This window comes from Mugil cephalus, chromosome 19 (assembly GCF_022458985.1).
Source record: "Mugil cephalus isolate CIBA_MC_2020 chromosome 19, CIBA_Mcephalus_1.1, whole genome shotgun sequence".
NCBI lineage: Eukaryota > Metazoa > Chordata > Actinopteri > Mugiliformes > Mugilidae > Mugil > Mugil cephalus.
This window is the reverse complement of record NC_061788.1, coordinates 13,960,654-13,980,248: the sequence shown is the minus strand read 5'-3', so window position 1 is coordinate 13,980,248 and position 19,595 is coordinate 13,960,654. Positions and strand designations below refer to the sequence as shown.

Below are 19,595 nucleotides of genomic sequence, written 5' to 3'. Positions count from 1 at the left end.
ACACTGCGCTGTAACTTTTAATCTCCAGTTTTATTTATTCAGTTTGTGCTGTTTTTACATATTGTCTTATGATCTTTTTAATTGGCTTTTTAATGTTTTGTTGAAATTGCCTTGTGTTGCTTTATTTCTTTTAATGTAATTGTGAATAGAATTTCATCTTGTTTTTAATGTAAAGCACTTAGAGTTGCATTGTGTCTGAATTGTGCTATATGAATAAACTTGCCTTGCCTTTTCTATTGAGAAAGTGTGTAGGGACATCAGGAAAAAATTGTTCCTGGAAATCCATAATGTCACATCATGTCCTCTTTAGAGACATGCACTGATCAGTCATAAGGTTATGACCACCTTCCTGGGCATTCAAAACAGTTGTGACTGATCAGAGGATGGACATGTTGTCTTCTGAGGGTGTCCTGTGGTGTCTGGTAACTGAATGTTGATATAGTGGGGTTGAGGGGAGGAGCCTCTGTGGATCAGGCTTGGTTCCAGTACATCCCACAGATAATTGATCAGCTTGGGATCTAGTGAATTTGGAGGCCACGTCAACACCTTGTGATGTTCTTCATGTTTTTTTTTAGTTGTCCCTAAAGGCTGCATCAGGCTGCATCCTGCTGGGGATCAAGATGACAATGTAGATCAACAAAGACATGAATTATTATTGAATAGATATTGAATTCTGGCCCTCGCATTGTATGCTGTCTTCCATCACACATAGGCTACCTGGGGCTCCTCGGTCCGTCACATACGGGGGCTGCGCTATATACATGATCTCATTATGCTCGTCTAAGTGGCCCTGTAACAACATGTACATTTTCACAATTTGAATGATTGTTCTCACGATATGGTAATAATAGCCTGAGGGCCTGAAAGGGATGCAATCTTCTCCCCGTCTCATCACTTCTTCTCCCATCTCGATGACAGGTTTTCTCAGTTTGGTATGAAATGCAAGGCAGTTACCTTGTGGCTTCTCCTGTATAAATTGCATCATTAGAACATTAGAAATGAGTTATTCACGTATGCATTTGTTAATATGAGCAACGGTGTCAACCGACAGTGAATATTATGATTGTATTACATGCCTACAATTTTAGAATTTGTAAATGTAAAATTAGCCTGCAGGGATGCAATTTAGGCCCCCATACAGAGACGAGAGCTGATCTGAATAAACGATGGTTTGTTGATTCAGCGGTGACATTTGACCACACCCCATAAACTGTAAACACATGCAAATGTGCATTGTTTGGGTTAGTGGAAATGTGTCTATAAAGCAGCAGCTTTACTCCTTGCCGGAGAGTCGTTAGGAGCCGGGGTAATTGACAGAACAATGATGAGTGAAGATTGAACAAGAAAGGAGTTCGATATTCAGTCCTCTTCAGTTCGCAGGGTGAGGTCAGAGGGCCTTGCGCTGTTCTTTCTGATTGCGCCCAGCTTAGCTCATGGCAAATGACCACATACAATCAATGGCCAGACCAAGCAGGACTGCATTTACTACGCGAGTTAAATCAAACGTCCCTTCAGTGCAATCTGATTCCAATGGAGGAACGCTCCGTGCATCAGGAAGATGCATGGATGCTAACGACCTGCCCTCTGAGGGTTTCTGTGCTTGTGTACACATGCACCAATTTATGTGAATTTGATAAAGTGGGGAATTAAAGAATAGTCTACCATTGCTTTAGACCTTGAAAAGCGTGGCAGTTTGCATTAGTTCTGTGTTGTAATTTGTTCAATTAACACTGGCTGAAAATGGTGCACTCTACTGTAGCAGGCAAAGTGGAATGATTTTGACGGAGTGTGTGTATGTGAAAAAACAGAGATGAAAAAAGTGCACTGTAAATAACAGAGGAGATGCATTTATGTTTGAGTGTTTGCAAATGCATTTCCCTGCATGCCCTTGAATGTGCGAATGGTCTTTTGAAAATAAAATGTTACAGATGATGGATAGGGGAGAAGAAGCAATTACCCTACCAGGTGGTCTAATTTATATATTTGTGAACAGCTGCTTTCTTTGATTGGCTTATCACAGCTACAGGTAGCATACAATTTGGTTTGAAAAATATTTGAATAAGTGCTGCAGTCCTTTTGAGTGATCATTCGGGCATCTTATTTTTCCTTGTATCACCTGTAGGGCCACTAATGCATATGGTGAAAACACTATGTAGTTACAGTGAAACAATATTTCTGCAGGAGACCGAGCCAGACATCTATGTGATCGCTAGATCAGTATGCGCAATATTGATCGTGTGTGTAATTTAATTTGTATGAGTGGCACATGAGTCCTATGTGCTGCCGGGTCTCCTCATGGTTTTATCATGAAAACTGCCCTCTGAGTCTAATATGACTTATTTATGCCCTCAAACCTGCCATCATTAGTTGAAATCAACATGACACGATGCTGCTAATGAAAGATAATTAATTTAATCTCGGGGTGAATGATTTATACCACATCCTCCTACTGAAAGATACGCTCCTCCCTCTAACTTTTACCATTAACAGCTAGATTCATGGATAAGATATTTAGTGTACAGTGGTGTGAAAAAGTGTTTTCCCCCTTCCTGATTTCTTCATTTTTTGCATGTTCATCACTCCTTAATGTTTCAGATCACCAAACTTGAATTGAAATATTAGTCAAACATAACACAAGAAAATACAAATGCAGTTTTTATATCAAGGTTAAAGGTTGAAGGATTCAAAAATCCAAAGCTACAGAGCTCTGGGAACTGACGTCACCCTGCGCGGTTAATCACAACACCGCCATATTGGCAGGAAAGCGCACTTCTCTAATGACTTTTCAGTTGACAATAGCAAGCAACTAACAAACTGACCTGGATGCCAGAACAGACAGCAGATTGCTGTAATAAAACGCACAAGAAGCAGGAGCGGTGAGATCCCCCACAGATTTCTCTTGTGTATCGATAACTTTCTATCAGGTACAGAATCCAGCGTTTTCCTAAACCTAATAACTGGTTGGGCCACCTTTTAGTTTTTCTTCAGGCATTCAGAGGTGGACTTGCTGGAGTGTTTTGGATCCTTTTCCTGCCGCAGAACCCAAGTGTGCTTCAGCATGGTACATGGTTCCACTTATCACACAAGTCTTCCAGGTCCTGAAGCATCAAAACAACCCCAGTCCATCACACTACTAGCACTAGATTTTATACATGTACTGTATGGGGACACACAACTTCCACAAAGTTCAACTTTTGTTCTGTCAGTCCATGGAGTATTTTCCCAAAAGTCTCGGGGATAATCAAGATGTTTTCTGGCAAAACTAAGACGAACCTTCATGTTCTTTTTATTCAGCTGTGGTTTTAGTCTTGAACTCTGCATTATTGCCCAGTCTCTTTCTTATGGTGGAGTCATGAACACTGACCTTAACTGAGGCAAGTGAGGCCTGCAGTTCTTTGGATGTTGTTTTGGGGTCTTTCGTGACCTCTTGGATGAGTCGTCGCTGTGCTCTTGGGGTAATTTTGGCTGGCCGGCCACTCCTGGGAAGATTCATCGCTGTTCCATGTTTCCACCATTGGTGGATAACGGCTCTCACTGTGGTTCACTGGAGTCCCAAAGCTTTAGAAATGGCTTTATAACCTTTTCCAGACTGATAGATCTCAATTAAGTTCTCATGTCTCATTTCTTTGGGTCTCTACATGATGTCTGTCGGTTGAGTAGATTTTGGTCTACTTCACTTTGTCAGGCAGGTCCTATTTAAGTGATTTCTTTACAGGAGGGACAAACACTCCTGTAAACCTACACACCACTTGTGTGTAGGTTTGGATTTTTTTCCCCCTTAACAAAAAAAACAAAACAAAACTTCAGTTAAACCTACATCTTGTGTTATCTTTGTCTTATATTTAACTTAGTTTGATGATCTGAAACATTTAGGTGTGACAAACCAACACTTTTCCACACCACTATACATTCTGTTATATCTTTGAACCACAAGGCATCAGTGAACTAGTTTATGTGTCTGTGTGACGTGAAGCCCCTTTTATTGAACCCTCAGGGAATCTGGCCATGACTCAGTGCTAATCCAGGTAATGCAGCAAAAGACACTGATGCATGAAATCAGCTGGAAACCATCAGGAGGTTCAACTTCATCTGTTATCTACAATCTCCACTTTGCTTCTTTCTGTTGTGCTTGGGGCACATATACATAAATTCGCCTCTTCTCCTGAAATTATAGTTTCTCAATCTGACTAATCAGCAACCGAAGCCAGCGTTTGTGCAGAGTTGCCCACAGACAAGTTGGAGATCGGCCATGGAGCCTGGTGGTGTTTGATAAGGAGGGCCTACTGGCCTTGGGACCCTGAGCTCAGACCCTCTGATCCACTTCATCTTCTAATAAATCATCGGCTGAGTCCTTGGCTCCTGTTAATGCTTCAGAGGTCTGTTTGAGGTACTGCAGGAAGCTGTCCAGGGATTTCCAACACACAGTCCTGCACCAACAACTTAGACACGCTGTACAGTAGTCCTGGCTCCTTATTCATGTACCATAACGGCATAAAAATGACTAAGAACCTATTCGCAACAATCTCTAAGTCATAACTTGGAATTCAGTGTGACTGGTGTGAGTGTGTGTGGGTCAGAAGTTCACACAAATCGCAAGATTAACACCTTGGAGAAGTTGTTGACTGTTGTCTTTACCACTACATGGAGTGAAATGGAGGGTAAAATTTCTCTATCTCTGTCCCTCTCTCATCCAGTGGGTGAGGAGGAGAGGGGTTTTGTTTACTTGACAGATTAATGAGGCGAGGGAGCAGAAGTAACGGGCCATGTCAGCAAAGGGTCACGGCGGGGTCGGCATTCTTATTAACCCCGGCCAGATACGCCAATTCAATATACCGAACCAGGGAGCTGTTTGTTTAGGTATGTGTCGGGGCGTGCAGGTGCATGCAGGTTTGTTGCTTGTGTTCGTGCCTCACATTGTGTGTGAAAGAGCGAGACGGAAGGAGAAGACTTGTGACCAGAATGCACGCAGGTGTCCAGACGAAACTGAACTGGTTCAAGGTAGCATAGCATTAAAAAGCAGCATGCACGGTTTTGACAGTCCATGAAAAATCTCGAGGATATAAACAAGATTTCCACTCGGGTTCATTTTAATGAGACATCAATGTAAACCAAGCTGTCAAACACGTGAACTTGTATGAGAAAGTTTTTTCTAAGTGACGTGTAATGAAGAAATGGAGAATGAGTGCATCTCTCACATTGATTTACTCCATAAGAAAGTAAATCCAAATAAGCGATTAAAAATGACCAAAATTCAAACTAGAAGGCTACGACAAACAGGAGAGGGCTGCTAAAGAAGATCACCTTATATAGAACATCAAATAAATTCATTATTTTACAATATATGGGGTCTTTTTTGTTGAGGACAGCTAATGAGTGTCTAGAACCAATATTAATAATGCATCATTGTAGTTGGTTTTATTCCCTCTTCCTGCATTTACCCACAATAGAAGTCCTTTTTTTGCCCAACAGCAAATAAATATAGTATTAATAAACTGCATATAAGTATTTATTTTTTTATTTATATTCCTTACGGCTTCTGTTTAGAGAGATTTGCACTGCGTTGAATATAAATCAGTCACAAATTCCTAAATGTAAATGGTTAAACAGTCAGTTAATAGTAGCCCGTGTAGTACTGTAATAATATCAGTGTACCACAAAACCTCATATTGAGCTGCTCTGCCACATAACATCAATGAAATAAGAGGTCCTCAGAGCACTACTCCCCACAGCAAATTCATTTAATGATAGCCGGAGGGCTTATTGCATTAGCATGTTACTAGCAATGATTTATTAAAACACATAGTTGTGTTGTCATATCTTGCATGTACATTTATTCTCCGCACAAAGAAGTGCACTTCAATATATAGTGTGTTGTCAAACACCTGGACATTACAGTATTTGGCTCCTCAAACAGGCCCTTTTTGTACCCACTGCCCTTTTGTTTCAAAATCCTGTGTGGTAAAACACCATACAAAAGAATACACTGTAGTTTCTAATTAACAAAACCCAGACGTTAGCAACCTTTATTCCTTGGAGCCTCTCTTTTTTGCACAGAGGAAAGTCCCTCTCTTAAAGCTGACATACCTCAAGCCATGCACACTCACACATAAATATCAAAGTGTTTTAGCCTCATGTTTGATTCAATATGCATTGTATCCTACAGAGGGCAGCAAACAAACCAGTAGCTCAAAAGCCAAAACTTCAAAAGCAGAAGTCGTAAGTTGCACACTTGGTAAAATTCAAATTGCTCCCAACTGAAGCTGCTGAGGCTATGAGTGTTTAGACAATTCCAGTGAGTTTAGTCTGATTGTTGGTTGGTAGCTTGAGCCCGGGACTTGTCGTTGTGATCTTATTAGTTGTTTTTTTTTTTTTTAGAAAATACCTCAACAGAGACTCGAGAGCAGATGCTTATCTCGAAAATGGCAGCTCTGCTTTCCAGTTCATGTATAAGCTCTAAGCAGTTTGTTTCTGCACATACAGACCTATAAAACACAACGATTTCCATTAACCTTATGCTCTAAGTGGGTGGAAGTAACCATTGGCAATGGTTAGCATCACAACATAAAAGCTCTGAGTTTGAGTTTGAATGAGTTGAGTGTATGAGATTACGCGTTCTCCATGTGCCTGTGTGCTTGTTTCCTCTCACGCTGGGATCCTAAGTGGGCCATACTGGTAAATGCTGCCCCTCTGCAGGTTAATAAAGCTGCATTTCCAATTACAATCAGCACCAGTCATTGAACTTAAATCATACTCTGCACTGCGTGTGCTAATTGAAGACAGAACTTGGTTAAATAAGAAAATCTTTGATAATTACATGAAATCATTCTGAACTTCTGTGATAAATAATACGATTAGGGTAAAAGTTTAGATTAAAGCCTCTATTCCTTTTGTTTTTGTTAAAATATGCCACAGTTATGGGTGAATAAAAGTTTAAAGGCTTATTTATCGGTTACCGAAATAGTTCATCGACTCCACAGAGAAAAAAATGACAGGTTCATCAACTGACTGAATAAATAATCAATAAAAACCAAGCGTCACTGGAAGAGCACACACGCTGAGCAGTGGAGAGAGTTGTCCTGCAGCACCACGCTTTCTCATCACTGTTACATGAACATGATGTCGTTTATGAATAGAGCAGCGGAACATGAAGCGCAGAACAGCGATAAATGGCAGAACCCACACTCGCTGCTGACGTTCCTAAAGTCCAATTTTTCACCATAAAACTGTGCATAGTGTTGAAGGCAGAACTTCGTCTATATTTCCCTGTGAATACAAACCTAACCAATGATGATGCAACAATATTGTTAATACTCCTTAAATCTGAATTGAAATATCAGTGGAAAAAGTTTTGATAACCTTAGCAGAGCAGACAAAACCTTACTCTGTCGACTTAGTTGCCGGTCACCTAATTTTTATCCTACATTATCAAAGTTGAGTCAAGCAGCTCATCTATTCACAACAGGCTTTCTGCTCAAGGCCATGTTCATGCTTTGTTGGCTGCCCATGCATGTGTACAATACCATGTGCGATCAGAGTAGGAGGGAAAAGACATGAAACTAAAAAGGTACCCGTGGTTACCGTCCACGGTAGATTTCCTCTCTTCTCACGACGTTATGGCACACGGTGGTTAGAAAAATATATATATAAAAATATTGCTTAAAACAAGACAAGAAACAGGAGAACATACGAAAAGAAAGGAGCGATAAACCAAAATCAAAAAGACAAGCTGAACTGAAATGAAGTACAAAAGAAATCTCAGCGATTGTGGCATTTCTCAGGCCACAAGACACAGAAAAAATCCTCCAAATCATGAGATTTACCAGTCACGAGCAGCAACCCGAGAGGCACATAATGGAAAGGACAACTTAATCTAATTCCTGTCATCTGTGAGTATATATGTGCGTAACAAGGAAACGAAGAAGTGTCATTTCTGGTGGAGAGTTTAAACTCCAAGGGGGAGATTAGCCAGTCACACTGAGCTGATCTTATTGTCCAGGATAAGAGGATGAGCACCACAGCCCTCTGGGGAGGTTTTACAAACAGTCCTACAGCTCACAGAAATCAATAAGGGGATAGGAGACGCCGTTTATACACTGATAGATTGTGTTGTATTGTATTCACTGTCTTTAGCATGCCTTATAACCACCAGCTGGTCCTTGAAAGCATTTTCAGTGGATAACAGAACAGAATAAAGGTGACGGCGGCTTTCAGGCAGATGCTGTGTGGTCCCTTTGTGCCTCGATTGTCAAGGAATTCACTCTTTTGAGAAATGATAGAGCCAGGCAGATGACACACAAAAGCGTTTACAAAAATCTACTTCACATCTTCACCTTGCTAGCACTTCACTCACCTCCACAAATTCTTTCAATATTGTGCCACATGGCAGATGATTCATAGTTGGAGTTAAGACATGTTTGAAGGGCTTTTAGGAACATGATAACATGATCTATGAGACATCTTAAGGAATACCTTTTTTTGTCCACTAACTAACCGCAAAGATTTTTTTTTTTTTTTTTTTTTTTTTTTTTTTTACAACCCTTTCATGGGAATGTTTGAGGCAATTTACTGCTTTACTGCTTTACCCATTCCAGAGGGACGATAACTAACACCTGGATTCACCGACAATAGCTTTTCACGTCCTTTATATTATATTGCACGACTGGAAGTATACTATATGGTAGACAAATGCGAGCATTGTGTTTAGGCACAGTCTAAGACAATGTATGATGAACTAAGCCTCTGGATCTGAATAGCAGGGTGCAACCATGCTCCAATAAAACCTGCATTCTGTGTAATGGACAGCAGATGCAGCTCCTCAGGTGGCCCAAAGAAGTCTGCCGGTAGACTTCTTTTACCTTTTTGCTCTAAGATTAGAGTAAGAGCGGAGTAAAATACACATTAAACTAGGCTAGCACATGGCTACTTAGTGACTGACAAACTACTACAATGCGTACGTGCTTAGTATTCGTCCTCAGCCACACTCCAATTTTGTCCAAACACTATGTACCCTGTTTCAAAAAGCCAAGGTGATGTCATGCAAAGACCCTTTGGCATGTTGGAGAACAAGGCATCTACCTGTCGACCCTGCGATGCTGTCTGAGCCAATCAATACCAATACATTTTGCTTGGTACTAGAGATGTAAATCTGTTTTCTGTGTCAACATTCCCAAGCTAGAGTAAGTTTAACAATGTGCTTTGTGTCAACAGGCAAAAAATTGCTTGCTTAAGTTAAAGCCGGCAAATGTAGCGACACTGACAAATTAGTCTACGGCTGGAAGTCAGAAAGAATAAAAAAAGAAAGAATGCAGGAAGTCCAAAGAACTCCAAGGTATAGTTTGTTGCTTTAAAACTAACATGAGGGTTCTCACCATGACATTTAGTGTAATGATTGCCATGTCCACCATCTCCTCTTAATGAGTCAAGGTAAAGGCTAATGGTTATGTTATTAGTTTGATCCTGCAAGTTGCACTGAAGCAAAACTTTAAATGTCAATCAAAACCATCACGTTTTATCCTCTGGTCACCACCAATGCCAAGACAAAGTTTCTTTGTAATCCATTTAGCAACCGTTAAAATTTTATGCTGTTGACAAAACCGGTGTTCGGACAGGTTAGCCTTGATGGTAGCGTGGCTAAAACATGTTACTCATAGCTTCACTGCTAGAGGCAAATACTGCAGGGAAACACAATCAAGACATCAATAAAAGCCTCAATGTCCGTGACAGCTACTCTTATAAGGAACATAAATGGGAAAACATTAAGCACAGGTGTATCGAAGAAATCTTTTGAAATGCATCAGTGTTTGACAGGCTACGTTTTCCGTTTGAGGTTTACAAGTTGATGAGACAGTTGAAACGTTTCCTTGACATTTTTTTTTTCTCCTTAAATTCAATCTACATATCTTTTCAGACAATATTGTTGCCAGGCGACATGGGGCATATTTTACATTTCAGATGCCATTCATTTCATGCCTCTCCTCCAAAATCAGCTCATCTGACAGCAGGAGGAATTTCAATACTATGACATATGACAATTGTTCCAGATGATGCTGGTCCCTGTCACGGCATTATCAGATTTAGGCTCAACTCTTAATTTTAGCACGGCCTTATTATCTCATATTTTCCAGGAGATGTCTGTGTTTCCTGGCAATGATTGGCTTTTGTCACAATCTGGTGCAGAGTGGCGACACCGCCTTTTGATTGGTTGATGCGCGGAGCCACATCTGTTTCATGCAGGAAGCCCGAATCCCCTCATTTCACACACCGTTTGAGACAAATAGAGAGAGAGAGGGGGGGAAAAAAAGTGGCACAGAGAAAGAAAGAAAACAGACCAGCAGGCAGTTGAGAAAGGCAAGATGGGCTAAGAGAGGAATGGGGAGAAAGATGGGGAGAGAAGGGGGGGACAGGGAAGAGGGGGAAGGGGAGAGGGGAAGACAGGGGTCAGGGATAAAATGAGCATGAGACAGCAACAGAAAAAAACAGAGGGGGGTTATTTCAGAAAATATCAGAGAAAAGAAAGAGCAAAAAGGCAATCTGGGAGAAGGACTGCAATATTTTTCTTTTAGTTTCCCCCCTCCTCTTTTTTTTTTTACCCCCACCCTTTTCTCACTCTGTTGGCCTAATGCTGAAGCAGACTAATCTATAGTGACAGCGACCGGGCTGACGTCAACGGTTTGATAGATCCTAGGGGAAATCTCCTGCATACATAAAACTGGTTATTCGTCACTTCATCTGCTTCTTGACACGGTTTCTTTTTATGATCTCTTTCATTATCCGTCTGTCATACGTCAGTGTTTATCGCCCCACTAACACGTCCATGCCAAAACGAGACAGATATTACTGTACAGAAAGCCACCTGTTCCCCGAGGAGCGCAAGGTCAGGGTTATAAATCAAGTGTTTAATGAGCTGCTTTTATGACTCCGAACAGTCTTTGGGGAAGAATTCAGGGCATTTCTCAGGAAATTCATTTAGAATTATTTTTGTGATGTTTTATTGTTTTGTTAGCCATGTCTGTCTATTTCGGTCACAACAGGTCCGTGTTCGCCAGCCCTCTAATAGATAGGACTTGTTGGCCCATTTGATTTCAGCCTTCCCCAGTCGTTTTGTTGTGTCTTACGTCTGCTGTTTACCTGCGCTATAAAGGAGGACAACTGGTGTTCATTGCTATAAGATCTCATTGGCATCATTGAAGACAGGAGACATACTGTGTATTAGACCTGAGACTCAAACTCATTATCAGATCACCCTCAGGATGCATACACACACAAATTATAGTTTCAGCTACACCCGATCACGATTTATTAATCATAATATTCTAACGACCCCCAACTACACAAGGCTAAATGACCTCATTACGCTGGCATTTAGGTTAGCTCCTGTTGAACTAGTAGAGTCAGAAGTAGTCTTTACTATTATCGTGCGGCGACCTTTATAACCACACTGCTTTTATTCTTTGGAGACATCTGATTTCCCACAGGCTCTTCAAAGCAATTAGAATCAAAATGTATTTCTGTTTGGAGAGGCATCGAGACTCCAACACAAAGAACACACACAGCCACACAGCTGGAGTGTAAGTGAACTACGAGTAATTACAACAGCTGCAAAAGCAAATCATTTGTGTCACCACACATGGGACAAACAAGAAAACATTCATGTCTTAGCCACAATGTGCGTGACATTACAGGAACGGTTCAATATTTTGATGCTGAACCATTAATGTAAATGTCCTTCAATCATTTTTCAACATTTTTCAGGCCAACGACCCCCAAATGCTGGAGAGATTAAGTAGTGTTCTAGTGCTAGTTAGAGATATACATTATAATTAACATCTTGCATTTAATATTAGGCTATCCCTTATCCCTTTACTAAAATATGTTGGAGTCATGTTAATGTGTATTGAAAGAAATTTAAATTTGTGGGGGAAAATTTAAAAAATATATATAAAAAATGTGTAATCAACCAAATATTTTGCGGACCCCTTATTGAAGACCTTACAGAAACACAGAAAGTGCATGTTGTGATATTACAGCTCCATGCTGTTGCCAGCTATATTTACCTTGTGTTGCCTGGACTTCCTGGACTTTGTTGCCGTGAGGTTGCCAGGCAACCGGCAACGATTACAGGAAGTGAGTGTTCCCGGCTCAGCGTTGCCAAGAAATTGTTAGAACTGACAAAATAGAAATCCACAAATTAATTATTAATTTAATGTAACTGTGCATCGGGGAAAAGGGGGGGAAAAAAGGTCTCTTTCTCCGAATTTAGACCTTTAATTTATCTTGGAGGAGATTTGTCTCTCTGTGTTCTCACACAGAGAAGGTCATGACTTGAGACCTACAGGATTTTGCTTCTTCTCCGTCTTGGGGCCTGCGCGGGTGTCCTCGTTGGGGATGCAGCTTCTTCCCACAGTTCAAAGATGTGCATCTTAAGTTAGGCGGTTATTCTGAGCTGACATGTGAATGCTCGTCTCTCTGTTCTAGCCTTTTAATGGACGGCAGCCTGTCAGGGGGCGTCTCTCGGCCAATGCCGGATGGAATAGGCTCATAGCGATGCATCTTGAAAACGATGGAAGGGAAAAGCTTTTCTGAATTGCTCATTCAATTTTGGAGACGCCCACTGTGTCTATTGTTGTCCATACAGTTTCTCCATCTGTTAATTTTTTCCTGTTGCCAGCAGGCCTTTGATATCCTTCTAGGATCTTGCATTTTCCACACACCCGTCCAGCTTTCACAAGAACACGCAGCAAATTGGGCATGCTGGGTCAGAAATCCAAACATCCGAACACATCAAACAAAGTTAAGTCTTGCTCACGGGAAAAATCCACTGAGGACATCTGACCAATAAATAAAAAATTCCAATAAAATTTCCAATAACTTCCTTTCAGCCTGAGATTTTATTTACAGATAGTTCTCACGCATCGGTCCTGAAGTAAATCCCGTTGTCTCACGTAACGGATAAAAATATATCCGCTCTTACTTGAACGGAGCAGTTTTATGCAGCGATCTACTGCATAGAGAGACACACAAACTCCTATCGCTGGACCCGCTGTCAATTCAACGTGTGATGAAATAGATTCAGTCCTTTGATGTATCATTGTTGTCAGCGCTAACCAAATCACTGCGGTGCATGAAAAGAACACCCCTCGGGTCTCCAAAACAGACAGCAGACTTTCCTTTCTCTGAGTCAGTTATCCACAGAGGTGTTAAGAGTGGAAAAAAAAAAAGAGAAACATGACAACGTGTTTAACGGGGCGTTTGTGTCCCTATAGCTCCACTTTTATTTTGCTGCTTTTGAAAGGTTTTTCATTCTTGGCATTTTTCTTTTTGTTCTGCCGCTTCTTTTCTGCTCGTCCTCCTTTGTTGCTAATAGTGTGGGTTTGAAATGCATCTTAAAGAACTGAAAGTGTTGTGTCTCTTTCTCAATCTCTCCGAGCGGATTCTCCTCTGTTTGTGCTTTCACAACCAACAATAAGGCTGACAAATAGATACCTCAAAAGCCTCCTCCGAGCGACACGGCCGGCCTCCACCTCATTTCGCCACAACAAACCGGCCACGGCGGCGAGGCGCCGTCACGCGGTCAGCCCTGTGATCTCCACAGACGTTTTGCTTTTATCCGAGCCCTCCTAACCCCACTTCCACTCGGCGTTTTCTCGTCTCCGTTTCCGCTTCCAACCTCTCGCTCCCTCCAGCCGTGACTCAGATAGGGAGAAGCGGTAGTTGCCAGTGAGTGTATTAAATTGTATGGTAATCGGACGGGGAAAAAGGGCACGCAGTGCAGTTATGCTTCTAATGAGACGCAGAGAAGCGGCCTGACCTCTCCAGCTGGTGCGCTGCAGACATCCATCATCCCGAACGCTCGCCGGATGAAGGGATGAGGGGATGGGGGGGGGAGAAAGAGAGTGCACTGCCCTCTGTTGAATGCAACGTGACACTGCGGGTCAGCGAGAGGGACGGGTTCAGGAGGAGGGAGGAAACAGATTAGACGCAATAATGGAGACAACACACAGAAAGGCAGATTAAACAGCCAGAGAATGGGAGTTACAGTGTAGTGTTCAGCACTGAAGCTCCAATTGTTTGGAGGTTCATTGTAAAGCGAGACTGCCTGTTGCAGATAATTGATTTGGCTGTAATTGCACACCATGAGCATAAAGCGCATAATCACCGCCGCCGACACCCTCGAGTCCAGCGTGTTGTCATAGGCGGTGGAGGAGACGGCAACTCTGTTCAACAGTCTGAATATGCGGCTAAAAATTCGAAAAATGACACGAGAACCGAGACACAGAGCAGGTTTAACACGCTGTAGGTAAGCCGCATGTTTGCTCCTCTCTTCTGCTTTCGGTGTTAACCTTTACCCGAAAGGTAAGAGCAAAATGTAGTCTACAAATGGCTGAACCGCACTGAAATGTAAAGTACAAACACAGCTCATCTAGGTTGGTATTTAGTTTTCCCTTGGTTACGTCACCACGGACAATTTTGCAGTAATTGAAATGCTTTTCATTCATGAAATGTTTTCATAACTCTCCTAGCTTCGCCTTTGGACTTTTTTTTCCCCAGTACGTATGTAAAGTGGTGCAGTAGGGGAAGACGTGATTGAAGGAGGGTGGTGAAAGAGTCTTTTAATACTGAAATACTTCACCAACATTGAAGATTGCTGTCACGATACAAGTCCTCTTCAAAGTGCACCTCATGAAAAGACTAAAACCAACAAGCTCTCGGTTTATCTCTTGATAGTTTCCAGTCTGCAAATCCTCCCTTCAGCACTCAGCCCAATTTACCTTTCTTTCTTTTTTTTTTTTGAATCAGTTTAAGTTTTACTAATGTCCAAAAGCAGCTAGAACACAACGACCAAACATCAGTCGCAGATGAAACAAACATTTATTACTTTCGGACATCGATTTAGAGAAGCAGAACACTGCATGTGGTATACCCAGTTTGTATTTAAAATCAACAGTAACTGCACATTTTAAAAAAATAAATGAATATGACATTTTGTGTCAAATTACGTATACCTACATAATAGAGAACTTTCGTCCCAAATTCTGGTTAACTGCGTGTCCCTGCAGGATCAACTGAATTGCAGTCGTCCTCCTTTTTCATGAGTGGTTCCGTTCCTGCTAGCAGCTTATTAAACTGGATCACTGACGTCCTAATACGTCCTAATATAGACTGGAAACGATTTACCAGCTGGCCAGAGTCTCCTTGCCACTGAAGTCTTTCTCAGGATTGGAGGGATCCAATATAATTTTTCTGCTTTGAACAAGTGTGGGGGAAGATCATCTTCACTCCCGGATGATTTCATTTTGGCTCGTATTTGGGAATTTTTATTTTTTATTTTTTTTGCAGTGAATAGAACAATTGAAGCATTGAACTCAAGTGTGCAAAATTTCTGAGAGTAACCTTATTTATCATATGACAGAAAACTAAGAAAAAAAGACTTGACGTTCAAATGACTCAAATGAATACAATGGTCTTGTTTGTTAGAGTGAAGTTGGGTGCAACCTATTGCAACAATATGAGTGCGTTTTTGATCGTTTTTCAATGGTGGTGCAGCTCTGTGGCAAACAATAAACAGCATTTTTGTCTGATAAATCCATTGTTTATTCATTGGCTTTGTTGACAATGAGGAAAAAAATTAAAACTCTCAGCGTTTTTATCCTTGATAAAAAAAATACTGCAGGGTACAAAAACCTTTTTATTTGCGTTTTGTTTTCTGGGAAAAAAAAGCGTGAATGTGTTTTTTGGTAAAAAATCCACAGAGAGATTCCGGCAGCGTGAATAACATCACAAAGAGCCACCGCCGCCTGCAACCCCCCGATGTACCTGTGAAATTCGTCCGTGTTTAAACAGAACTGAATCTAAACAGCACTCCCTGTGTGTCCAGATCCACAGCAATATTCACCTGTGATCACCCCCGAGCCAAAGCTTCTCTGTGCTTATTTGGAAACATATTTAGCATAATTCAGAACATTACCCATTGAAAGTGAAAAGCTTTTCTGCCTGACCTAGAATCGCTATTCAAGCTGTTTCATTCGAACCGTTCTCCCTCACATTTCTATTTATTTTTTTAAATACCAGAGTGGATCCTTAAATCTGCACTTTGAAGTGAGGCTAGTGTCTGAAGCATGAACATAAGGGGGAGTTGGGGCGAAATTTAAATGCAGACTCGGCCAAAATATGTTCAATGGAAAGCTTGGATCTTAGCCCCGACAGCCCCCACCTCATGCTCGCGTTGCTTTTTCTCCAGCCTCGTTTTAATTGTGTGACACCGCAACTACCAACATAGTGGAAAGAAGCAAAGCGTTTACCCACAAATATGTTTTCCACATGCACTCATTGCCTTTTTTCTTTCTTAAGCATTTGCTTTTAATTTTTGTCGCCGCCGTCCTCAACCTAAACGCTCACTCCTGCCATTCACATCTAGATCCCCGTGAGTGAACTGCACTTCATCTGTTAACGCAGTGAGCACCATATGCGTATCTGCGCCTTGCTGCTGGAAAGGGTTATGCGCCGAGTTTACACGGAGGCGCGGACCACCTGGGGTAGAGGCAGAGGCCCGATCAGACCGAGCGCTCCGCAAATCAAATAAGTTTGCAGGATATTATTTTGCATTCATTGTTTTTCTGCTTTGTTTGCATCTCCATCAGCTGAGGGAAAATTATTTGCTCGGCCCCGACAATCTCTGCGAGAGAGGCTCCATGTTGCAAAGGGAAAAATAAATTGCTTTTTCTGCCAACATCGTGGTTCTGGGCGGATGTGAGAATGAATTTCAATTGTGCAGCGATTAGTTTCGTATCCGACTCTGAGATGAGGGATACCTTGCTTAAATCTTAGAAGAGGGAAAAAATAGCATAGCCATCAAAATATCTACCTGTAATGCACCGCACTGTCTTTCAGCCTAATTAATATGTACATGTCATTTTCATTCCAGGGATTTTTTACCTTCTCTGTTTTCCCGTCATCTCACTCAGACAGGAGACCTTCTTAATGCAATTCTACTTCCCCGTTTCCTGCGCCATTAGCGTCCACATTATTGACTCCTTTTGATTGCGCTGTTGTGACTGCTGTGACTGCCGAGTCCACGCTTGTGACACGTATCTTCTCCCTGCAGAGTGGAGGCGGCGGGCTACCAGCGCGTGCTGCAGGTGGACCTGGAGGTGAACGGGCTGATGGTGACTCAGGGGATCAGGGAGGTGACGTGGCAGGTGGAGTATCCACTCACCCGCACCCTGTCCAACGAGGTGCAGACCCTCATCCGACTGGCACCGCAGGACCTGGGCGGCATCGTGCCACTAGCCATGGTGAGAACTGACTTGGGGGTAGTTGGAAGCTTGTATGTACAAAGACGTGTGTGGATCTTTAAGGCCAAATTTAGACCAACCAAGCACGGGGGAAAAATCTCCTTATTTGTTTCAAAGACTCAAAAGCAATTCATGGTCTACTAGAACAAAAGAAAACTCAACTAGCTAATCAAATATGTGCAATTTAATTTGTCCTGTTTTAATTCAGGCTATTTCAAGACAAAGAGCAACTGTCCCGCTCGGTCGGCTTTCAGACCTTTTTATGTTTGATTGGACCAGTGGAACTGCAAAAAAAAAAATAGAATTAACACCTTGCACATCCCTCCACCGAGTGGTCAACCTGCACTTTACATCCACATCTGTCTCATTTACTATTTGTGCTGAAAAACATTTGCCCTCAATGCAATCCTTTTGTGTCTTTTTCACAAGAATGGTACAGACACAGTGACTTTCAACTTCAACTAGTTAAATCCCATTCTAGAGTCGCAATTAATTAATCTTGTCAAATTTGAAGAAAGTCCCTGAAGGCCTTCCAGCGCCTTTATTCGCATAAGAAAAGCACAGACAGACGGACGTAAAAAGGAACCTGAAGGCAGGTAGACGCGCAAACAGAGCCGACTATAACTAGATTCAAAATGAAGCCAACCTGAACAGACCCAAACAGAGACCGAACACCAACACTGTCTGCGGCGAAAGGGTTCCACTGCAGGCCATGTCATTTTTCCCTGCACACCATAATTCACACTTCACTGTGTGTGTCTCAAAAAATCGAATTTCTCCCCCATGATGATTATGACGCATCATGTCAACAGATGCGAGGCCGGTCAGAGCCACTTAGGTGTTAGACACTGACGCACGGGCTCGAGACCTGCAGCAATACAATGAAACTGGACTCAACTAACCTCATTAGACTGAATACAATTTGGGTCAGATCTTGGGTAGAAGTCACAGTAAGACTCAAACAAGGACGAATGCAAAGGAGCCAAATAGAACTTGGCGTTCCTCATTTTTATGGTCTCGCTCTAGTCGACTGGTTGTGAATGGAACTATGAGGATAAAGTGATGAGTCGCAGCTCAGAGTCTCAGAGAACATAGTGATATAGAAAGAGCTCCAGTTTTAAGACACGCTGCAGGACAATGACCTGACACACACAGAGAAGACACTCAACTGTAACACTCTTGACTGGCCAAGTCAGCTGACCTTAATCCAGCTGAGCATGTTTTGCACTGGCAGAGGACAGGACTGAAGGCAAAAAGCTAAAAGGGATGACACCGACGTCAACCGATGTCCAGCAGTCACAGAGTTCAGAACCTATTACATTAAATAAGACGGCTTTATTAAAGTTCTTAACTTGTCCCACTCCCGTCTCTACCCGACACTGTTCCTGTTCCACTGACACATGACACGTAGATATAAATAACCCCAAATTAATGTTGAGTTTCAGCTAATCCACATATTAAATCCAGGGAAGTTCAAAGCCAACACAACGGAAAATGTGTCATCATCCTACTACTTCTGGACTGGAAAGAAAGAAAGAAAAAAGATGGACATGCAATTTCATAGAACGAGGTTAATTAAACACAAGTTACATATTGTGATTCCGAGGTCGACCTTTACGAACACGAGTCTATTTATAGACTTTGGCGTGTAGCTCTGCAACAGCATGAACATGTTTATTACGACACACACATATAGCCTCGCAACTGTGTTCCATTGTTGTTCTGACTTTGCAAAATACATGTGTTTAGACTCTTTATTAATAATGACAGAAGAAGCTATGATAAAATAATCACCATTCAGTGGCCACATGAAAAACAGTCAGGCCCAATTATTTTTAACACAAAGCTTGCACTATTTAATTGTCAGTAAGCTGGTTAATGCAACCCTGTTTGCTGAGAAGTTAATTGAGTTCGGACTTTAACACTCCAAATATGGACGCACTGGCAAGTGGCTTCAGATTGCTAATTGTATTATGATAATGACTATGTAAACATGATAAATTGTTATAATTGTTTTTATGAAATGAAAGGAAATGCATACAGCATGTTGCAAAGAGATAAGGGTTGCTTTAATTTTTTTTTTCACCGATAATGGCCACGTAAAAAAGAAATAGCTTTCAAGGACTTCATAAACTTTTATTATAGGGACTTGTTGAGGCAGCATTTTCATAATACATGGTTTCTAGCCAACAGAGTAACCTTGAGATTTTGACTACATTCCTTAACTTTTAATGTCTCATTAAAAGTAAAAATATGCTGAAATGATATGTTTATGTAATAAATAAATAAACCGACGTGTCCAAA

At 41.6% G+C, this 19,595-nt stretch overlaps 1 protein-coding gene and 1 long non-coding RNA gene across 2 annotated transcripts in view; one reads left to right on the top strand and one right to left on the bottom strand.

The window, feature by feature from the left end:
* Window positions 1–19,595, bottom strand: part of LOC124997106 — a 115,694-nt gene that overhangs the window by 29,631 nt on the left and 66,468 nt on the right. The gene's annotated exons all lie outside the window — the stretch shown is intronic.
* Window positions 1–19,595, top strand: part of si:dkey-112m2.1 (transmembrane protein 132C) — a 149,352-nt gene that overhangs the window by 91,183 nt on the left and 38,574 nt on the right. Inside the window, exon 5 of the mRNA XM_047570684.1 lies at window positions 17,102–17,291. Within this exon, the coding sequence (XP_047426640.1) occupies window positions 17,102–17,291 (190 nt within the window). The remainder of the gene's footprint in view (window positions 1–17,101; window positions 17,292–19,595) is intronic.